This window comes from Cynocephalus volans, chromosome 10, assembly GCF_027409185.1.
Source record: "Cynocephalus volans isolate mCynVol1 chromosome 10, mCynVol1.pri, whole genome shotgun sequence".
NCBI classification, from domain to species: Eukaryota; Metazoa; Chordata; class Mammalia; order Dermoptera; family Cynocephalidae; genus Cynocephalus; species Cynocephalus volans.
In genome coordinates this window covers 14,471,225-14,493,202 of record NC_084469.1, presented here as the reverse complement: position 1 = coordinate 14,493,202, position 21,978 = coordinate 14,471,225, and the positions used below count along the sequence as shown (strand labels likewise).

Below are 21,978 nucleotides of genomic sequence, written 5' to 3'. Positions count from 1 at the left end.
AATGAGAACAAGAACCAGTGTCCTTCATAAGGGGTAAAGGACTAAAGCACTAGGTTCTGGAACCACATCTACAGTCTGACCTTACATTCCGTGAGATGGCATTTCCACTAGGGAATAAAAGGAAAATTATATTTGCAGGCAAACGAGGTTTATTACTCCACCTAGATTTCTCAGCCTACAGATACAGTGTAGGAACATGGTCAAGACTGCCAGCCATCTGCTGGACGGGGCCCTCTAGCTCCCTTATGACCAACTGGGTCACATTTGACTTGCGAACGTTGTTCTTCTGAGGTTACTGATGATAAAAACACTCTCCAGCCCAGGGATAGTCCCTGGCCTCCACAAGCCCATTATAAGGGTTAGCATTCATGGTGCCCCATTCCCTACATCAGTGTGCATTGCATGTGTTACATTTTGTTTCCAAAATGTTCCCATGAAAAAGGTACTATAGGGATGAGAAATACCTCTAGCAGGAACTGACCTCTCCCCATATTCCCCTTTACTGCTTTGTGCTCTTGTTCTCTGCCTTTATTAGAAGGCATGCCTATGTGTGACTCACATTTATTCCTTCCGCATTCAGGCTTTTGCGTGCCTGCTGCACAGTAGGTCTTAGTAGATATCTATCTGCTGATGGAATTTGATGAACATAAAGCATGGCCCTCCTAGTCACCATCATCGTCTAACCAGCCCTCCTAAACCTCTGAGCCTGGAAAGTCAATTCCACCTTCTGGCATGAGTCATGAGGCCACCTCACCCACCATAACTAGGTCAGAAGGGATTTCGGCCTGTTTACTTCCTGAAAATGGATCCACTCCTCCTGTGGGAGGCAATGTTTTATGGTAAGAAGTGCTTGGCTTCTGGAATCAGATAGGGTTGCTGCCAATGTCCATTGTCTTAGGCAAGTTATTTAGTTTCTCTAAGCCTCAGTTTTCTCATCTGTAACATGAGATAATTTTACCAACCTCTAAGATGTGTGAGAATTAAATGAGATACTATATGCATAAGTCTTAATTTCCTATCCTCTCCTTCCCTGTCTTCCTCCTCTCCATGCAAGCAACAACAACATATGAAAGAGAACAGAGGGTGTAAAGGGTTCTGGGGGAACAGGAGCCCACAGGACAAGAATTAGGAGAACCAGGAGTTAAACAATGTTGGGTTCAGCAGCACTGAGCTAGAATCCCAGTCCTGCTTTGTTTAAGTTGTGTGATTCTCATCTGTAAAGTGGGCAAAATGACACAAAGTTTATAAGGCTTAAAGGAGATTATATATGTGACTTATCTAGCATACAGTAGGTTTCCCATAAATAGGAGCTATTATAGGTAATTTAAGATATTTACCTTTTCCTCATTTTTGCTACCCACCATCTCCAGTGCAAAGTCCAACTGATTCCTCCCTAAACACCGTCTTTCTCTTTGCCAGAACCCCATCTCCTCTCTTGCACACCTCTAGCCTCCAGTCACCCAAGTTTCCTGCGCCCAGGCCAGAGGGGAAAAACAGGGCCAAAAGAAAATGAAAAGAAATAAGTCTAAACAAACAATTTTGAGAAAAATCTTTAAGTTCTAGTGGGGTGTGTGTGTGTGTGTGTGTGTGTGTGTGTGTGTGTGTGTGTGAGAGAGAGAGAGAGAGAGAGAGAGAGAGAGAGAGAGAGAGAGAGAGAGAGAGAGAGATTGCGTGAGCGCGACCGGCTTTGTTAGACTAGGGTGTCTCCAAATCCCAAGAAAGTAGAAATGGAAATTTAAAAAAACAGCATGTTTTAAGATGGAACGGAAAGAAATCACCAAGTTTAAGTCCAAGCGTGTGACTGTGGGCTCCAGTCCTCAGGGGTTGTGTGTCGGTGTGTCACAACCCGGAATGAGGGAAGAGGAAGGACTTAAAAAAAAAAAAAGGTAATATTGTTTAACGGTTCCTACAATAGTTATTTTTTCAAAGGCCTGCTCGTCCCCGGGACGGGACGGTGGGGACATCTCAGGTCTCGGGGGAGATCTCGGAAGGAGGGGACCTGCTCCAGGCGCGTTTGTGCCCTACTGCACCTGGGCTCCGGCTCCGGGGTCCGAGGTTCTCCACCCCACGCATCAGTTTCGTCACCCGCAGAGTGGCCCTAAGAAACCTCCCGGTGGTCGCGAGCATGATCTGAAACACCCAGATCGCCAAGCGCCGAGCCCGGCGCCAGCGCCCACCTGTGGGACACCTGGGATCCGAACCTCGCCCACCAGCTCGTCAGCGACCCGGACCGCGGCGACCTCGGGCTCCGGGGGAAGCCCCCGTGCGGCCCGCCCCTGCTGCCCGCCCCCACCCCCCGTGTCCCCACCCCCCGTGCCCCCACGTGACTTCCTGAAAGCCGCGGGGCCCGCCCCGCCCTTGCTCAGTTTCGTTTCTTCCGCGGCCTCCGGGCTCCAGTGCAGCAGTCGCGGACGCCGTTGCAACGCGTCGCGTCCCGTCCGGTCGCCCAGGATCGCCATGGCGGAGCTGTACCCTGAGCTGGCCGACGAGCTGTCGTGCTCCATCTGCCTGGAGCCCTTCAAGGAGCCGGTCACCACGCCGTGCGGCCACAACTTCTGCGGGTCGTGCCTGGGCGAGACGTGGGCCGTCCAGGGCGCGCCGTACCTGTGCCCGCAGTGTCGCGCCGTCTACCAGACGCGCCCGCAGCTGCACAAGAACACGGTGCTGTGCGCTGTGGTGCAGCAGTTCCTGCAGGCCGAGCTGGCCCAGACGCCGCCCCCCGACGGCTGGACGGCGCCCGCCCGTGCCGACGCCCCCGCTCCGGACGCCCGGGTGGCCTGCGACCTCTGCCTGAAGGAGGCCGCCGTGAAGACGTGCCTTGTGTGCATGGCCTCCTTCTGCCAGGTGCACCTGCAGCCGCACTTCGACAGCCCCGCCTTCCAGGACCACCCGTTGCAACCGCCGGTTCGCAATCTGCTGCACCGCAAATGTCCCCAGCACAACCGGCTGCGGGAGTTCTTCTGCCCTGAGCACGGCGAGTGCATCTGCCACATCTGCCTGGTGGAGCACAAGGCGTGCTCGCCCGCGTCCCTGAGCCAGGCCAGCACCGACCTGGAGGTAGGGGGTGACCCGTGAAGGAGCAGACCGCAGCCTGGGCCTGCGGGGTTGTGCAGAGGGGCCACCGTGGGCATGTCTGGCATACCCTAGATCTCCCGGAACATCGATGGGTCTTGCTGGGCTTGAGATCAGGCAGGGGCATCCCTATTGTCAGAGTAGAAAGGATCTGGGAGATTATATAGCCCTCTCCCGTCATCCTGAGTTCACCCCACCCCACACACCTATTTTACAGAGGGGACAACTGAAGACATAGATGAGGTTGCTTGCCTTAAGCCTGCACTTGTCTGATGGTGTTTAGTAGAGGGTCTTGAATATCAAATACGAACCCTGGAGGTTAGCTCTGTTCCTTCATTAAATCCTGGTAGCACCCAGGAGGTGGGTATTATTAGTTCCATTTCAGGATTGAGGGAACTGAGGTCCAGAGGAGTTAACTTAGCCTGAGCTAATGTAGATGTGGTCAGACGGGAGCTGGGACCCAAGTTGGTTTGACTCACAGTTTCTTCCCATGTGCCAGCCTCATACCCATGTCTGTAGAGTCCAGAGCATGGGACGTTCCTGGAGGCTTGAGGTCATGTAAGCAAAAGCCTTTAGTGAGCTCGAGTTATAGTGACCAGGGAGGGTCGCTGTTAGGGGCAGAGTCCCAGGAATCCTGGATATGGCTCAAAGGGAGTGCTAACACTCTTGCACCACAGTGTCCTTCATCTGGCTGTGTGACATTTGGCCTCTGGACCTGGGTCCTCATCAGCAAAGTAAGGAGGTGGGACCAGGTGGGTTCCTAAGGGCCTTTCAGGTGTGCAATGTTTTTAGTGGTGGTGGGGGATCATACCTTCCCCTTGTAAACTCAAAGCAGAGTCTGAAAAGATGTAATTGAACCACCTTTTGTTTTACCAGTCCAAGCTCCAAAGCATGGCCTGATTTCATTTTCTTCTCACAGCACTGTCAGGCAGAACAAGGCCCATCTGAGTGTTGTCCGAGGAGACGTGAGGCTGGGCGAGGTCAGGGGATGTTCTCAGCGGCGCCAGGAACAGGCACAGGCCTTGTTCCCGTCTGGCCACAGCTCTTCCCCAGCCTCGTCTGTCTCTGGGTCTGAGCTGGGCTCCTCCGGACATTTTCTCTGAGTCTCAAAAGTCGGACCTCAGGGCATGTCCTGCGAGTTCACCTCCTCGGAGGTACAACCAACTTGGGTGTAGACACCTGGACCAGCCTAGCCTTTGGAGCCGGGGGCCCTGTTCTGCCCTGGATAGCTGTGTGGTTTGGGGCAAGTCACTGCCGATCTCTGAGCATCACCTTCCCTATCTACCAAACTGGATTAATAGAATTCCCTCCCCATCTCCAAGGGTGGTTGGAGGCTCCGGAAAGATAAGTTGTGTGGGAAATGCTTTGTTGGCAGAACCCAGTGTCAGACGTCGTTGGTTACATGGGTTCCAACCAGAGTGGGTGTTGAGATGTGGGTTTGAATCCTGACTCTGCTTCCCGGTTGGGAAATCTCTGCAGCTGGGATATGATAAAAAGGGGATCGTGGTAGTACCTGTCGGAGAAGGTTATTGTGAGAGTTAAATGAGGCAATCTATGTAAGTGTTTTCCTGTGAAAGTGCTATAAGAGCCGCTGCTGCCATTTCTGTTAGTCGGGTACAGGGGAAAGTGGCTGGTTGCAGGGAGCCCTGGGCTGCCAGGTTGTCCTTGCCTCAGACACGTAGGCCTGCCAGTGAGGATTGGGGCAGCCTGGCTCCTGAAGAGGCACTTGTGAAAGTTCTTATCCATGGGCAGAAGGCAGGTAGGACAGGAGGGGCCTGCCCATCCAGGCCAGAAGTCACAGCTCGCTCTCAGCCTCCACGGCCAGCGTCAGAGTGTGCCCAGCTCCGTGTGCCCTGCAAGCTGGGCTTGTCAAGCCTCATAACAGGCCTTTCTCCCTGCTCCCAACTGTCCTTTAATGGGTCTCCTTTTTGAGCCCTGCTACTGTGCCAGTCCCAGCTGGGCAGTGCCCTCAGCCTTGGGTGGCTGGCTTGTCTTGGCCACTGGTGTGGGATGGACTTAGGATTTGGTGCCTCCCACACGGAGGACCCAAGTTCCTTGTCTGTGAAAGGATACTGAGTACTCCAAAAAGTTCTTTACCCTTGATTAGGGTTTTGTTGTGACTACCAAAGTCCTTGGCCCACTTTTCTTTTGTCTGGAGTCATGTGAGCCCCTGTCTGTGATGAGGGGACTGTCATTTGTGTTTGATTAATGGTGGATAAAATCTTTTAAAATAAAAGGCTCAGGGTGCAGTGCTCAGAGCGGCTGTTGGGGGTGAATTGGTTGTAGCCGCTGGGTGTTCTGAGGTCTCTTCCTGCTCTGAGACCTGCAAGGCCGGCTCTGCCTGGGCCTGGCCTTTGGCCCGGACCTCATTTTGGCCACAGTTAGAGGCCAGGTGAAAGGGCAGTGTCACAGAGGTAGTCTGAAACGTCATCAGTGGCTTGGGCTTTCTGGGTCAAGTTAGCGTGGCCTTGGTCCCTGCTTCCAACCCTTATATGTAACTGTCACTGGACTGTTCAAATCCACATTCAAGGTCAGGTTCAGCCCTGAATATCTGGGGTGGAGTGGGAGAGGCAGGAAAGTGGAAGGGAGGACCACAGTATGTTGAGCCAGCTAGTTGGGGGAGGAAATGTTTTTTTCCTAGAGTTTTTCAGCGTGCTCAGTTTACACACGTGTCTGTTATTTATTTCTGGTTGACATGTATTGATTGTACATATTTATGGAGTACAGAATTATATTTCAATACATGTATACAATGTGTGATGATCAAACCAGGGTAATTAGCTTATCATCGCAAAAATTTATCATTTGTTTATGACAACAGCATTCGAGCTCCTCTCTTCTAGTCAGTTGAGAACATACAACAAATTATTGTTAATCACAGACGCCTAGCACTGCTATACACCGCTAGAACTTATTAGTCCTGTCTAGCTGTGATTTTGAATCTGTTAACCAACCTCTTCCCAGCCTCCCTCTTCCCTGTCCCCAGCCTCTAGTAGCCACAATTCTACTCTCTACTTCTGTAAGCTCGACTTTTCTTTTTTTTTCAACTCCCACCTATGAGGGAGAACAGGTGGTATTTATCTTTGTGTGTGTGAGTGATTTCACTAAATACCAGTATCTTAGCTGTGCCAGTTAATAGCAATGTGGGCTTGGGAAAGTCACTCAATTGCTCTGTGCCTCAGTGTCCTTATCTGTAAAGGTTGGGTAATTCCTACCTCATAGTGTTGTGTTGTTCTTAGCTTTAAATAAGTTCATACATGTAAAGCACTAGAGCAGTGCCTGGCACCTAGTAAGTACATAGTAAATACCAGCTGCTGTTATTGTGGCCGTCATGGTTGTTTTTTCCTTCCCATTTCTGTGCCCCAACATTTCCTCTGAGCAGAGAGGGAGAAGACTCAGATAGTGATTATGAAAATTTATAGAAATAATACGAGGATGATTTATCTTCTTTACTGCACAATTTATCTTTGTTTCTGGACGTGGCTAGGGACCTAGCAATTCTGAATTAGTCTAATTTAGTTTTAGGGATTTAACTGATTTGTGGCTGGGCTTTAGCTCCTTGGGCCGGTTCATCCTATTTCTAGCCCTTGGTGACCAGCCTACAGGGTGGCCAGGTGAGCCTTGGACTCTGATTTTTGTCCCCTTGCCTCCCTGGGGCTGACAGAGGCTCTCCCAGCTTTCTTCTGGAACTGGCAGATGCCTCTGGGGAGAATAATCCCAGATGTCAGGCTTACCTTTCTGGGTCCCTTTCACCTGGATCTTGGCTCCATAATCCTTCTTTGCTTTGATCTACTTTTTGCAGATTTTTTTTTTTTTTTTTTTTTTTTTCAAAAAATGACCAGTAAGGGGATCTTAACCCTTGACTTGGTGTTGTCAGCACCACACTCAACCAGTGAGCGAACCAGCCATCCCTATGTAGGATCCGAACCTGCGTCCCTGGTGTTATCAGCACCTCACTCTCTCAAGTGAGCCATGGGCCGGCCCTGCAGATTTTTTTTTACAAATATTTTTTCTGCTTTTCTGGTTGTTTGCCAAGGGAGGGTTGGTCTGAATGACCTCATCTGCCATTGCTGGTGCAGCTGTCCCGGCTCGTGCTGTCACTGTGTAAGCTTGGTCACCTTGCTATTCTCCTTGCCTCAGTCTCATCAGCTGTTAAATGGGTAGCAGTGAAGAAACTCACAATAAGTCAGGTTGACATTTAATATGTCTTTACTAAGCTCCAAGCAGTGTGCTGTGGACTTACATTGTTTCAATTAATTCTCCTAATACCCCTGGGAGGTGGGAACAATTCTATTCTGTGGCCAAAAAAACAGGTGAGAGACAGTTGCAAAGCTAGGAACTGGGACTTGGACCCTGTCTGCTAAAATGCTGTCCTCTTAACTTCTTTACTGTATTGTCCCCCTGTAAAGATGAAGGGAGACAATAAATATGGAAGTGCTTCAAAAAGCTACAAGCAGGTGAGACTTGGGGTGGCAGAAACACCTGTGGGTTAGATTTGGGGTATGGTTGCCAACGTTGGGTGCTGCGGGGGCTGGGCTGAAGAGGTGCTTTATCACCCTCGTTTGTTTTCCCCGCAGAACAAGCTGAGGCAGAAACTAACTGTCATGTACGGTCAGATCAATGGTGCGTCGAAAGCACTGGAAGACGTGAGAGCCAGGCAACAGGATGTGCGGGTGAGTGGCAGGACCCTCCAGGCAGGACAGGCACGGTTCCGACCCGAGAAGGCTGGTGTTTGGTGCACTCACAAGAGTCAGAATTAAACGTCAACGTTGCAAAGCATGCAAAAAGCTGTGTGGCCAACAGATCCTTCACAGACACATTGAAAACTACCCGTAAACTCAACCTAGGAGGAATCATTAAAAATTTGGGTTAAAAAGCGGTAATATAGAAAAATGGTTATGATATAAAGTAGGAGAAAAACAGGAAGCAAAAGTATATACCCACTGGCGTTGCATGTGTTTATAAAAAGGACATGTGTTAGTTTCCTAGGGCTTCCATAGCAAATTGCAACAAATTTGGTGGCTTACAGCAATAGAAATTTATCCTTTCACAGTTCTTGAAGCCAGAAGTCCAAATTCAAGGTGCTGGTAGCGCCATATTCTTTCTGAAGTCTCTAGGGGAGACTGTTTCCTTTCCTCTTCCAGCTTCTGGTGACTCAGGTGTTCCTTGGCTTATTGGCTGCATTGCTCCAATCTCTGCCTCTGTCCTCACATGGCCTCCTCCTCCCTCAGTGTCCCTTCTCATCTGTCTCTAATAAGGGAACTTATCATTAGCTTGAGGGCTTACCTGAGTAATCCAAGGTGATCTCATCTCAAGATCCTTAATACAATTACATCTGCAACGATCCTTTTTCTAAGTAAGGTCACATTCACAGGTTCTGGAATGTGGACATATCTTTTGGGGGGCCAGCATTTAACTTATTATAGGAAGCATAGGAAAAAAGATTGGAAGGGAGTATTATAGAAGGAGAGTAGTGGAAGTTTTGGAGTGGTAAATTAGAGGTGATTTTCTGTATTAGTTTTCTGCTGCTATACAGAATAACACAGACTGAGTGTTTTATAAAGAAAAGAGGTTTATTTAGCTTGTGGTTCTGGAGGCTGGCAAGTCCAAGAGCATGGCACCAGCATCTGGTGAGGGCCTTCTTGCTGCGTCATAACATGGCAGAGGACATTGCATGATGAGAGGGCAAAATGTGTCAGCTCAGGTCACTCTTCCTCTTCTTATAAAACCACCAGTCCCATCATGTGGACCCCACCTTGATGACTGTATCAAATCCTAATTACCTCTCAAGGGCCCCACCTCCAAATGCCATCAACATACCAACTGGTAGATTAAGTTTCCAACACATGAAATTTGGGGGACACATTCAAATCATAGCAGTTTTGTTTCCTTTATTTTACAATTTTTTAAATAAGGTTCAATTGCCTTTAAATTGAAAGGTTTGATTTTTAAAGACCCTCTTTCAGAGCTGCAGCACCCAGTTTTATTGCAGCAACTGTGGCTTAATTCAATGAGATCTGGGTTAGAATACCAGCTCTGTCACATACTAGTCTATGTGGCTTTGGTCATGTTATGCAGATCTCTGAGTCTTAGTTTTCCCATCTGCACAATGGGATCACAGCTTCTTTCCAAAGGTGATTGTGAAGCTTAAATGAAAGGATGTACATGAAAGTGCCTGTATTGGTTAGAGGGCAGGCCAAACTGCTGTAACAAAGACACCTCAAAATTCAGAGGCCAAGGTGGGAAGTGGAGGACAACAAGCAATTTCCTTTTAAGCAGATGACATGGTATTGCACGTGTCACTTCTGGTCATGCCTCACTGGGAGGAGCTAAGCTTAGCTGCAAGGGAGGCTGGGAAATGTAGTCTGGGCAGTCACATGCCCCAACAAAACTCCGGGGGTGTTCTCTTACTAAAAGGTAAAAGGGGAGAATGAATGTTGGGGAACACTAATAGTCACATTGGCAGTAGCAGAGTAAAGGGTTGGATAAAGAAATAGTTGAATCTCAACTCTCCCAGTACTATCCTTCTTGTATGTATTTCTGTTTGTTATGTTTAATTCTGAGCTACTGAGGTTACCCAGCATGTTAAATAAAACTGCAGCTGCTAAAGCAGTGCTGTCCAACAGAAATATGAATATAATGGGAGCCTCTGATGTAATTTGAAATTAATTTGAATAACACGTGAAATTAATTTTAAAAATACAATGTATTTAACTCAGTATACCCAAAATATTATCATTTCAAGAAATCATCAATTAAAAAAGTATTAATGAAATATTTTACATTCCTTTTTTTGGTACTAAGTTGTTGAAAGCCAATATATATTTTATACTTACGACATCTCAATTCGGACTAGCCACATTTCAAGTGCTCAGTAGCCACATGTTACAAGTAGCTATGTTATTGGAAAGAACAGTTCTAGAGGAGATATTGTCTAGAAATTTTCTAGAGCTGCATCATGCCCTTTCTTTAAAAAATTACCTGTGAACAGCCTTTAGCTTAAGAAATAAAATAACACTGGTGCAGCCCCTGCTCTGTGTTTCTCACTTATTATATCCTCCTGCCTCTCCTCCAGAAACAACCACTATCCTGAATTTGTTCATTCATTCCCATGCATTTCTTTATACTTTTATTATATATGTATGCATTCCTTAGCCATAAATACGTCCATTCTGTGTGTTTTAAGAGCATCATACTATATATCTTCTCCAAGTTTTTCTCTCACGGAGATTTATCCATGCATCGCTACAGTTTTAATTTTCATGACTGTTTCATATTCTACCCTGTGAATAGTTCTTGGTCTGTGTATCAAGTCTCCTATTGATACTGTTCAGATTGTGTCCAGGTTTTTGCTATTTGAAACAATGCTACCTATGAACATTCTTGCACATGTCTCCGGGGCAGGTGTCTGAGAACTTTTCTAGAGTATATTTCTAGGATTGCAGTTGCAAGGTTATAGGGCATGAGCACCTCCAAATTTACTAGATATTGTCAAATTGCTGTCCAAAGTGGTTTTGCCCCTCTGTACTCCCACGAAGTAAAGGTAAAAGTTCCTGCTGCTCTGCATCTCACCAGCACTTGGGATTGTAGCCTCAGTGTTTTTGCCAATCTAATGGGTGCCCTCTTGCCTTGGCCCTTTCAGGAGTCTGCAAACAAGAAGATGGAGCAGCTCAGACACGAATACCTGGAAATGAAGTCACTCATTGATGCCTCAGAGGCTGCCGTGACACGAAAGATAAAGGAAGAGGAGAAGAGGGTCAACAACAAGTTGGACACCATTTATCAGATTCTCCTCAAGAAGAAGAGTGAGATCCAGACACTGAAGGAGGAGATTGAACTTGGCCTGACTAAGGGGGATGAGTTTGAGTTTCTGGAGGTGGGTCATGATGAGAGCATAGCTGAATACTGTTTTTACCCAGCATCGTGATGTTGATTATAGGTGCAGTAGGGCCCTCAAGGAGTTGGGGCTGTATGAGGTCATTGGAAGTGTCCCTGAGAGACACGGTGTATTAGTTTTCTATGCTGTGCAACAGCTTATTTATTTGGACACACATTTATTGTCTCAGAGTTTCCTGGATCGGAGCCTGGACATGGCTTCATGGATTGTCTGCTCAGGGTCTCCCGAGGCTGCAGTCTGGGGGTTGGCTGGGCTGCAATCCTTTTGGAGCTCAGGGTTGTCTTCCAAGCACACATATTGTTGAATTTAGTTCCTTATGGTTGTAGGACTGAGGTCCCCTCTTTCTTGCTGGCTGTCAGCTGAGGCCCTCTCTCATCTTGGCAGCTTACTTCTTCAAGCGAGCAGGAGAATTTCTCCCTCCAGGAAGGTTAGGCCCCTCTTTTAAGGGCTTTTATCTGATTAAATCAGGCCCATCCAGGATAATCCCTTTTTGATTAGTTCAAAATTAAATAGTTTGGGATCTTAATTACACCTGTTATATTCCTTCCCCTCTGCCATATGATGTAACCTAATCACAGGAGTGATGTCCTATCATACTCACCGTCCCACCTGTACTTAGGGGAAGTGCTTAGGGAGGGTATGTACATGGGGGAGGGGAGATCTTGGGGTCATCCTAGAATGTTGCCTACCACACACACCTCCATTCTTCCTTCCCATTTTTCCTCTACATGGCCCCTGGAAGTGTCTTTCCAAAGCACAGACTGCTCTGCCCTTTCTGCCTTCATGTTGCTTAGCATGGCCCCCAAGGTCCTTGGTGATCGGACCCTACCTTTGCCAGCAGTCTCATCTCTTGCCACCCACCTGCAGCCCGTCTATGTGCTTCAACCACAGTGGGGCACTCACCATTCCCTGGCACTGGTGGGAATGCCCAGCTTGACCTCCTCTGCCTAGTGGATTGCGTCCTCCCAGGGCCCGCTCCAGTTCCCGTCATCTTCCTTGAATCCCAGAATATGCCACTGTTGATGCTCCAGAGCACGTTACGCTCCTCTGCTATAGCACTGGGTGATGTCGTTCCAGATGTGCTTGTTTTCATGTCTCTTTTGGCCATAAGCCCGTCCCTAATTACTACCCTTCCTCTTGCCTGTCCAGCACACAGCAGAATGTGGCATGCCGGGGGTGTCCAGTGCACCACACTGATGCAGTGACCTGCCACTGTACCTCAAGGGCCCAGATTCCTTGTTCAGGTTGTGGGGCAAGTACAGGAGTGGCCGGGTACCCTCTCCTCTCTGTGCACAGATGCCCATCCATGCCCAGGCTGTTCAGTGTCAAGTTTCATTCTAAGTGCTCACTCCTGTTTGTTGGAGCAGTTGCCTAGAGCTCTCCGAGAAGGATTCTGAGTCCATGTCCCAGCCTCTAGATGCTGTATTTGTTCTCAAAATTTGGGACCTTCAGTAAGATCGCTTCTTCTGATTGGATGTTCCCTGCTTGGTCCCACATATCTTGAGGCATCCCTGTTCGTTGTCAGGACATGTGATTAGAGCTGTTCCTCTAGGATAGAGACGGTCCTGCGTCTCCTGTGCTTTTCCAGCCACAGCTGGAGGAGTGGAAAGAGCATTGTCCAGGGGTCAGGAGACCTCTGTCCCAGCTATGTCTGTGTCATTAATCGGAGTTCCTGGCAGGCCACGTGTCATGGCTAGACCTCAGTTTCCCCATCTGTAAGATAAGGTGCCTTCCAGCTCCAGATTGCTGTGTCTTAAAGTGGCACTTTAATCCTTGGCAACCTGTTATTTGAGCAGCCCAATTGGGCTTAGTGCCCATGGGCATGGGAAAGCTCCTCTTGGGGTTTGTGAGGACCTAGCCTTGGCCTTGGCTTCACCAGAGCTGCCTGCACTAACCCCCTGGCTTGTTCCAGAAAGCATCAAAACTGCAAGGAATCTCAACGAAGCCAGTCTACGTCCCCAAGGTGGAGCTGAATCACGAGCTAATAAAGGGTGTTTACCAGGGCACCTTAGACCTCAAGAATGAGCTGAAGCGGTGTATCAGGCAGCTCCAGGAGAAGAAGCCCGATGAGCCCACTAGCTCAGGTAACCATTAGCAGCCCTCCTTGCTGCCCCCTGCGGAAGCCTGAAACTGGATGGTCCCCTCAGTGTTTTGGGATGGGAGGAGAGGTGTGATCCAGAGTGTTGGGGCTTGAGTTTCAGGGCTCCTGAAACATCTTCCCTCCATCTGGGGGGTAGTGGGGTCTCTGCTTCATCCTGACATTATAGCCATCTCTCCTAAAACATCTTGGGGGCTTGATGTTTTGATGGGACTTTCTGGACAGGCTGTTTTTGTCTGTGATCTTGTGGCTGACTTGGATGGGTTTTGAATGGACTCCGGGTTCTCAGTGTGTTTGGTGGAGGGAGTGGTTAGTTTTGGGGTCAGAGAAACCTGGAATTCCCCCTTGACGTCCCCTTTCTCTCCCCCATATCCAATCCATTGCCAGATTTTGCTTCTTTAATATCTCCTGACTCAATCCTTGGACACAACATTGGCCACCACCTGCCTGCTCTCTGTGGCCATCACCTGTGCCCATGACTGTGGCAGCTTCCTAAATGGTCTATGTCCCCTGCTGCAGCCAGAGAGCATTTCAGGACCTTTTCCCCTTCATCCCCGTTGTTGGCCTTTCCATTGCTTAGACTACAGAGCAGACTTTTGACCCTGGCCTACAAGCCAGGCCAGGCCCTGTCCATCTGTCCAGCCCCATTGTGTCCCCCCATCCTCCTCTTGTGCGTCTCTCTGCATTCAGTTCCTCAAATATGCTTAGCTTCCCAGCACAGGCCTTGGTATGTGCTTTCCCCCACTGCGCAGAAGGCTCGAACTGCACTGTCTTCCGCAGTTATCTGCTTCTCACCCTAGAAGCTCAGCTGAGATCTCTTCTCAGCCAGCCTCCCTGCCTTCCCTCCCGCTCCTCCGGCAGGTCTTGGGATCCTCCTCCTCCTTTGGGGCCTTTTGCACACGTGTCAGTTTACTCTTGGGATTCCCACCTGTCTCCCTGGCTAGGCTGTGATCTCTGGGAGGGTAGGGGCTGCGTCTGTTCTTCAACGCTGTCTCCCCAGTACCTAGCCTAGAGCCTAGCACGTAGCAGATCTCGGTTGTGTCATCCAGGAATGGGCTTGGACTTCAGCTTGGCAAGCTGAGCATCCTTGCAGAAGGGCTTCTGAAACAGGTGGTGGGGTGGCTCCACTGTGGAAGTGCTTCGCAGGGCATACGAGGACCAGCTGACTGGTCTCTGGAACAGAAAAAACCCAGCGGGAAAGGAACTAATGTTGACCAAGCTTCCACTATGTATGTGCCAGGCACCTTCATCTCATTCCAGGGGTCACATCAACCGCAAGGTGGACCCATCCCTGTTGCGTTCTCCAAGAAACCAGAGCTCTGAGAGGCCTCAGAGGTCACAGAGCTGGATGCTGGTGGAGAAGAAATTTGACCCCAGCCATGTTTTAAGCCAGAGAAAAGAGGGAACCCATCAAACTGGTCCTTCTGTTATCTCGTTTCTGTCTCTTGTAAATGATTGGTGGGGAAGGTCGGCAGAAATGGCCCTCTGTGTGAACCCTCTACCTGCCTGCCATGGCCAACCTGGCTACTAGGGTGGGTGGGGAAGAGCTGCAGTTACTGAGCCCTTCTTCTTTGGCACAGGTGACCCTGGAGAGCCCAGCCTGGGGTTCACATACAAATCCTCACGCACTGCAAAGAAGGTCCTTCACAGTAAGTAGCCCTACCCCATCCCCATGGCAACAGCGTGGCTGCGGCTGGCTGGTACTCTGGCTGAGACACTCACAGGGGTCACTGCTTTTTGCAGATGGGCACAGCCCGTCCCATGTCTCCATGGGTCCAGCTAGAGAAAAGTCTGGCGACAGACTCCGCAAAGAGGGAGTTGAAGGACTGTTGCCGGAGCTCCTGTGGGGCACATAGGAGGACCTGTCCATCAGCGTTGGTGGCTCAGGGGTGTTCAGTCCTTGAGTTGTAACGTGCTTCTGCTATTCCAGTGTTTCCCAGCCTCTTTTTCATTATTGCTCTCCTTCCTCTTCCCCCCCGAGCCATTTTAGAACATTTTTTTCCTAATTGTCCCCCTATGAAATTTTAATACCACACACGTATTGTACGTTGGTTTATATATTGTGCTTTTATACATAAAAAAGAGGAAGTTTTTTTTTTAACCTCTCTCCCCAAAGGATCAATTTTTGCCCCTCACGGGGCTATATCACCCTTGTTGGGAAGACGTGCTGTTGACATGGAGCTAGGGGAGGAGAATGGTCCTGTTTCCTCATGTGTCAGATTTGGATGATAATGATATTGAGCCCACGGGATTATTGTGAGTGAAGTTCACATGGGACACTGATCGTGAGAGCTACTGATAAGCCATAAATATGTCACTGTTATTGCTAGCTGTTATTGCCTCCCTGAGAAGTCAGTGTGAACCAAGGAGGGATGCCCCGCCCCACTGGGTGGCTGGGTGGATGAGAGAGCTCTGGGTTTGTGGTTTATTTTTACTGTTTAGGTTGTCTTTAGCACACAAACGGTGGTAGCAGTCCCTGAAAGGCATAGAGTCAGGGCTGGGGTGCCAGGAGCAGATGGGAGGGAGCCCTCAGCCCAGCTGGAAACGTTGAAGGGCACTTTGTGTGCAAAGGGAAGTTAAAGGGTTGGCCAAAAAAATACCAGAAACTCATGTCTTTCTCGAGTCAGACTGCCCCCGACAGCATCCTACCGCTGCCCAGATGACAGCAGCACCCTTAGCATGAGTGGCTGCAATGCTGGCCATCAGGAATGCCCGCTTCCTGGCAGGGTGTTGCCCTCTTGCCCTAGCAGAGTGACACTCTAGGAAATAGTTGGAGCCATGGAAGTTAAATTCGGGAATGAATCGAGGCTCCTCTGTGTTGAAAGTGGCTTAAGATAAATAGGCTGAGGGGCTGGACTAGTCATAGTGTAGAGAAACACCTAAGAGTAGCCATGACACAGCCTGGGGTCCTTCTTAGATGCTGATCCCATGGGAGTGGGCAGGAGAGTGGTGGAGGAGAGGATGTGGGGCGAGGGTGAAGACAGCTCCTGGGGGACGTATGACTCTGAAGTGGGAGGAAGGAGGAGCCTGGGGGCCACGTGGGGTTGAGGGCGGGTCTGGTGGTGAGGCAAGGGATCATGGGAGAGCAGGGCTTATCTGTGATATAAAGTATCCTGCAGGTGGGCAGGGATAGGATCCTTTGCATCCCAGTGGTGGGGACGTGGCCAAGAGGGGACCTGGAATCTTCAGCCCACTTGAGTGTGCTTTGGAATCACCCAGAGGGTTGTCAACGACAGATTGCTGGGCCCCACCCCCAGACTTTCTGATTCAGTAGGTCTGGCGTGGGGCCCGAGAATTTGCACTTCTTACAGGTTCCCAGGTGAGGCTGATGCTGCTGGTCTGGAGACCACACACTGAGAACCACTATTTTAGCTAAACTCAGTTCTCATAGGTACACACTCCAGATATTTTTTAAAGACTATCATAATACTTGGCAAGCACATTTTATTAGTGACTCCCTATTTGTTTTTCTATTTGCTTTTTTCTTTTATGAAGATATAATTTACCTACAGTAAAATGCACAGACATTAAACATACAGTTAGGTAAACTTTGACAAATGCATACACGTTACCATTCTCCAAATCAAGATAAAGAATTTCCATTACCCCAGAAATTTCCTTCATTCTCTGTCTGAGTCAGTGACTTGCTTCACAACCACCGATGCTGGTTTCTGTCACCATACATTGGTTTTGCCTGTTGGCCCTTTATAGTTTTCAAGTTAAAACATCCTAGCTGTATGTGTATGGGTCAGATTCATGCAAGTGAATATTATTATGGTTTTGTGAAAGTGTCGTTGTGTTGTGCTTGAACATATCTTAATTCAGAAAACTTTCTTTTTCAGAAGAAGAGAAGAAACCCAAGAATCCTTGTAAGTTACGCGTTTCTGCATCTTTTTGTTTCTTGAGGCTGTCCAAGCACAGAACTAAATGCTGGCAACAAAAGTTGACCCATCTTATCAGGGTTCTGTGATGGGGCCTGAGTTTTATGGTTATATTCTGTAATGACAGGCAGGCCTGAGGTTGGAGGTGAGGCCATGTGTAAATGAGTAAGACGAATAAGATAGCTGTAGCCCTTCTGGACTCACCTCTGTGGCCCTGGCTATTCAAGTGTGTGCTGGTGGAAAGTGGCTCTTAACAACAATCAGCTTGGAGGGAGCAGAAGCCATAAAGTTACTCCACGTCATGTCACCAACTCACGTTTCTCCTCTGTCCTCCCCAGACACCGCCCCTGCCTCACCCAACAAGATTCCCACCTTTGGAGCCCCAGAACAGTTAGTGGATTTAAAAGAAGTTGGCCAAGAGGGTGAGATATTGTGGGCAAGGGGCCGTGGGGTGTCAACTATGATTTCGTCCTGAAAATAGCTCTCTGGTTCCCCTCCCAGCTGCAACCAACACCACTGCCTCACAGCCGAAAACAGCAGCTCTCAAGGCCAAGGTGCTGGAGACCTTCTTAGCCAAGTCCAGATCCGAGCTCCTGGAGTGTGAGTAGCTTCGGTTGTGGTGCAGACCTGCTGGCTCTCTGTCTGTCCTGTGCAGCTCTGCACCGCCCTGGCCCTTGGCCCTTGGCCCTTGGCCCTCAGCTTGGTCAGCTGCTGTTCTTCACTTGGCCTCTGCTTTATGGCTGCCTTATTTCCTCCCTTTCAGCAGTATCTGCCTTTCCTCACCTCCCTTCCTAGCCAGCTTATTTGCACAATTGTCCTTTGAGTCTCTGTCTTGCCATTCAATCGGGCTGATCTGAGTTGCCCCTTCTCTGGGCTGGCAGAGTAGCCTTCCCTGGGGCTCCACTGCCGGCACTACTGCTCTGTGTCCCCTGTCCATTTTCTTGTCCCTCTCCAGAACCACCATTCTGGAGCCTTCCCACTTCCATGATTCCGGTCTGCTCCCTGTCCTGCCCACCCCCTGCTTCTTAGAGAAGAGAGGCAGCCTGGAGCGGCCTCCCATGGCCTGTCAGTCATGGTCATCTCATCTGCATCTACCTCTTGCCCCATGTCCCCTCCACCCTTTTCCCCAAGGTTGGTCCTTTAGCCCTGGACTCTGGAGCTCACCCTCCTGCTCTCTCTGGAATCTTCCACCCTCAATTAGGCCTTCTCTCTGCTGTCTCTTCACCCTCATCTTCTCTATCGGGGCCTGCCCATCCAGAGCATGTTCAAATGTCTCTAAATCCCAAAAACAGAATCAGCAAAACCAGCAGAACTTTCTTGGCTGCAGTTCCATTTCTTGCCTCCTTTTCACCTGAATGCCCATTAAAAATACAAATTCCTGGGCCCACATTTAACTCATTTCTTTGGTGATCCTTTTGAGGAAAATTTGGGAAAATGCAGTTCTAAAGATTATTCCCATTGGTGGGTCTCTGCAGTGACTGCATGTTAGAATCCCCTGGGGAACTCTCTAAAATACTTGATGCCCAGGCTGCACCCCAGACCGGTTCAATCAGAATCTCAGTGGTTTCCAAAGCTGCCCAGGGTTGCAGTGTGTGGCCGAGATGACAGGCAGAAATCTCATCGTGGTCCTACTGCAGCCTGACCTCTGCCCCTGCCCTTTGATTGAGACAGCTCTCACTGAGGTCAGCAAGGGCCTCTATGCCTCTAAACTCAAAGGACACCTTTCAGCTTTTATTTAGCATGATCTTGGCAGCATTCCTGCTCTGTGTAACACTCTCTCCCCTTGCACACTCCCCTGGGTTTCCAGCTGCCCCATAGTTGCTGCTTCTCCAGTGCCTTTGCAAGCGTGTCCTCCCATGTCCGACCTGGAGGTGGTTGGAGTTCCTTCTTCAAGGCTAGGGCTAGGGCCCTCCCGCTGCCCCTCTTTCTGTTTCTTCTTCACCCAGCCCTTCACAGGCAGCCCTCCACTCGTATCCACTTCCACACGGCGGCCAAAACCTAGTCTGAAAACACACCTTGGGCCCTTCTTTTCTCTGCAGCTACAGCAGGTTGGGTGGGGATCTGTGGGTACCCTGGCTTCTCAGGGCTGGACTCCCTGGAGTCCCCTGCTGTCCCTGGCCCCAAGTGAATCTCAGAACCAGCACTGGGCTGGAGCTAACCATCGCCCGAGCCTCTGGCAGTGGTGCTGAGCCGCATAAGCAGGGAAAGGAAAGCTTTAGCAACTTAAGACCTTAGAGAACATTTCCCAGCCCCTTCATTTCACCCAGGGGGAAACTCAGGCCCCGAAGAAAAGCGTGGTGTCCTCAGCCACCTAGCTGGGGAGTGAGTGGTAAGTGCTGTTGAAACCCAGGTCTCTTGGTTCCCAAGTTCCCAAGCCAGGATTGTCTCTGTCTGCCTTGCTGCCCCATAACCTGTCTCTTGAAGGCCCAGGATCACCTGTGCGGGGAGGGGCAGAGAAGGTGTGTCCTAGGGAGGAGGCTGAGTGTGGGAGTTTAGTCTTCAGATCTCCTGGATCTGGTTGGAAGTGGCAGGAAGGATAAGAAGGGTGTGCTAGTGTCTCAACGAAGGATGTGTTCAGGCCATTTCTGGGCTTACAGACCTCGATTGGCTCCTTGCTGCTCACCAGTTAAAGTCTAGACCCCTTGGCTGTTTGCTCTCTGGTCCCAACATGTTTGCTTTCTCCCACTGCTGCTTCTGTGATCCAGCCACTCAGCCTTCCTGGTCCCCGCACATGCCCACCGTCCTGTGACTCCATGGCTTTGCCCTCACTGTTCCCTCTGCCCAGAGTAGCCTTTCTCTCGCCTCTCTTCTCCTCTGTGTAGTTCGTCTCTACTTATGTTGCTTGGCTCAGATTCCAGCCTGCCTGTGACTATTCCCCTGTGCTCTCCCCACCCCTCAGGTGGAATCAGCTGCCTTATCTCTGTGTCCCTACAGCACTGTGCAGACCCTTGTGAGACCCTTGAGCAGATTGCGGGTCTCACAAGTGTTGTTACTGGTAGACTTGCCTTGCTTGTTGGAGTGTGAACTCCATGAAGTCTCTGGCTCATTGCTGTGTGTCTTGCTGAGAATCTGCCATCAATCAGGTGCTCAGTAAATGGCTTTGGGTCAGATAAATGGGTGACTGATAGATGGACAGATGGCTGGCTGGCTAGACAAAATGGCTAGATGGCTAGATGTGTGGATGGGTGGATGGATTGGTATGCGAGTGGCTGGATGGATAAAGCAAATGAGGCTGGCTGGTTAGCTCACTTGGTTAGAGCACGGTGTTACAACACCAAGGTCAAGGGTTCGGATCCCCATACCAGCCAGCCACCAAAAAAAAAAAAAAGAAAGAAAAAAAAGAAAAAGCAAATGAATAAATAGTACCATTAAGGGAAAGTCTAAAAGTGAGAGCACTTTGGGCTCCTTGTAACTGATTCCTTGGGGTGATGTTTCCTCAGATTATGTTAAAGTCATCCTGGACTACAACACCGCCCACAACAAGGTGGTTCTCTCGGAGAATTATTCTGTAGCTTCTGTGGCTGACATCCCTCAGAGCTATCGGCCACATCCCCAGAGGTTCACATACTGCTCCCAGGTGCTGGGCCTGCACTGCTACAAGAAGGGGATCCACTACTGGGAGGTGGAGCTGCAGAAGAACAACTTCTGTGGGGTGGGCGTCTGCTACGGCAGCATGGAGCGGCAGGGCCCCGAGAGCCGGCTCGGCCGCAACAGCGCCTCCTGGTGCGTGGAGTGGTTCAACACCAAGATCTCCGCCTGGCACAACAACATGGAGAAAACGCTGCCCTCCACCAAGGCCACGCGGGTCGGCGTGCTTCTCAACTGTGACCATGGCTTTGTCATCTTCTTCGCTGTTGCCGACAAGGTCCACCTGATGTATAAGTTCAAGGTGGACTTCACCGAAGCTCTGTACCCGGCCTTCTGGGTGTTCGCTAAGGCCACACTGTCCATCTGCTCCCCCAAGTAGGCAGGCCACGGACACCCTGGCTGACTGCCTGTGGAGTGCCTGGGACTCTAGTGAAAATGCTGCAGGTGGAAATCTTTTTAAAGAACTTCCTGAGTGTCCTCAAGGGTTGAAAGGATGGGAGGGGGTTTGATGAGAGGGTGAGGAGATGGGATAAGAAGTGGGATTTGGACAGGGCAAGGGGTGGGGGTGACTGTGTTGTGGGCTAGGAAGCATCTTCAACTCCTGGTGCCCATCAGGGCAGGGTGACCTCCTCCCCATTGTTCTGGGAAATCTCCAGGCTGCTGGGCAGCTGGGCACAGCTTTGGGGAGTAAAGTCATTAATGCCCCTTTCCTCTTAGAAAAAATCGACAGCCACAGCGGTTTCTTTTTCGGGCCATGTGGTATACACCCCTTTGCTTTCTGGAGTAGCCTTCAGATCTTGATGTTTTGATCAGTCTGAATAGATTTCTTTAAAATTCCAAAGTCACTGAATTTCAATATTAAGGACCCCCTTTTACCCACATGCTGGGGCTCGGTCTCCTGATTATTATCCATGCTGTGGGGAAACCACTCACAGCAGGTCTCCACGCAGATAAAATTTTCCAAAGGAGAGTGTCTACTTCACTAGAAAACAGCCATTTCCCTTCCTATCCTGCTCGTCCCATCACCATCCCCCTACCCCAGGGTTTTAATATGTTTCTTTGAATAGGAACCTTTTAAGCCAAGTCTTCAAACCATGATCTAAATGAACTTGTGTTGAATTTGATTCAAGGTCAAGGTGGCCCTGGTCCAGTTTGGACAGAAATCCCTCCCACTCCCATGCTATGACAGACATCTCGGCAGAGATGCTTTGCTTGCCATGAGCCTTGCTGGAGGCTTAGGCTACTGGATGAGGAACCCTGCTGGGCAGGTGGGACCCTGTCCTGCGTTAACAGAAGCATGGTGGTTTTGCTCTTATTAGAGGGTCTTGCCTTCTTACTGACAACTCTCCTCAGGGATAGCCTCTGCCTCCTCTGGATTGTGACATATTGGACTGTCTGGTGCAGATACCACTGTGGCTAGCACGGTCAGGTAAGCCAGATAT

General features: G+C 49.6%; 1 protein-coding gene across 1 annotated transcript; it reads left to right on the top strand.

Annotated features, from left to right (window-relative positions):
* Window positions 1-2,456: 2,456 nt before the first annotated feature.
* On the top strand, window positions 2,457-20,978 carry TRIM25 (tripartite motif containing 25). Its single transcript, XM_063112874.1, has 9 exons — window positions 2,457-3,057; window positions 7,650-7,745; window positions 10,715-10,948; window positions 12,882-13,053; window positions 14,648-14,716; window positions 16,910-16,936; window positions 17,287-17,370; window positions 17,450-17,548; window positions 20,389-20,978. The coding sequence occupies exons 1-9, from the start codon at window positions 2,458-2,460 to the stop codon at window positions 20,913-20,915; spliced, it is 1,908 nt and encodes a 635-aa protein (XP_062968944.1). The 5' UTR covers window position 2,457; the 3' UTR covers window positions 20,916-20,978.
* Window positions 20,979-21,978: the final 1,000 nt, after the last annotated feature.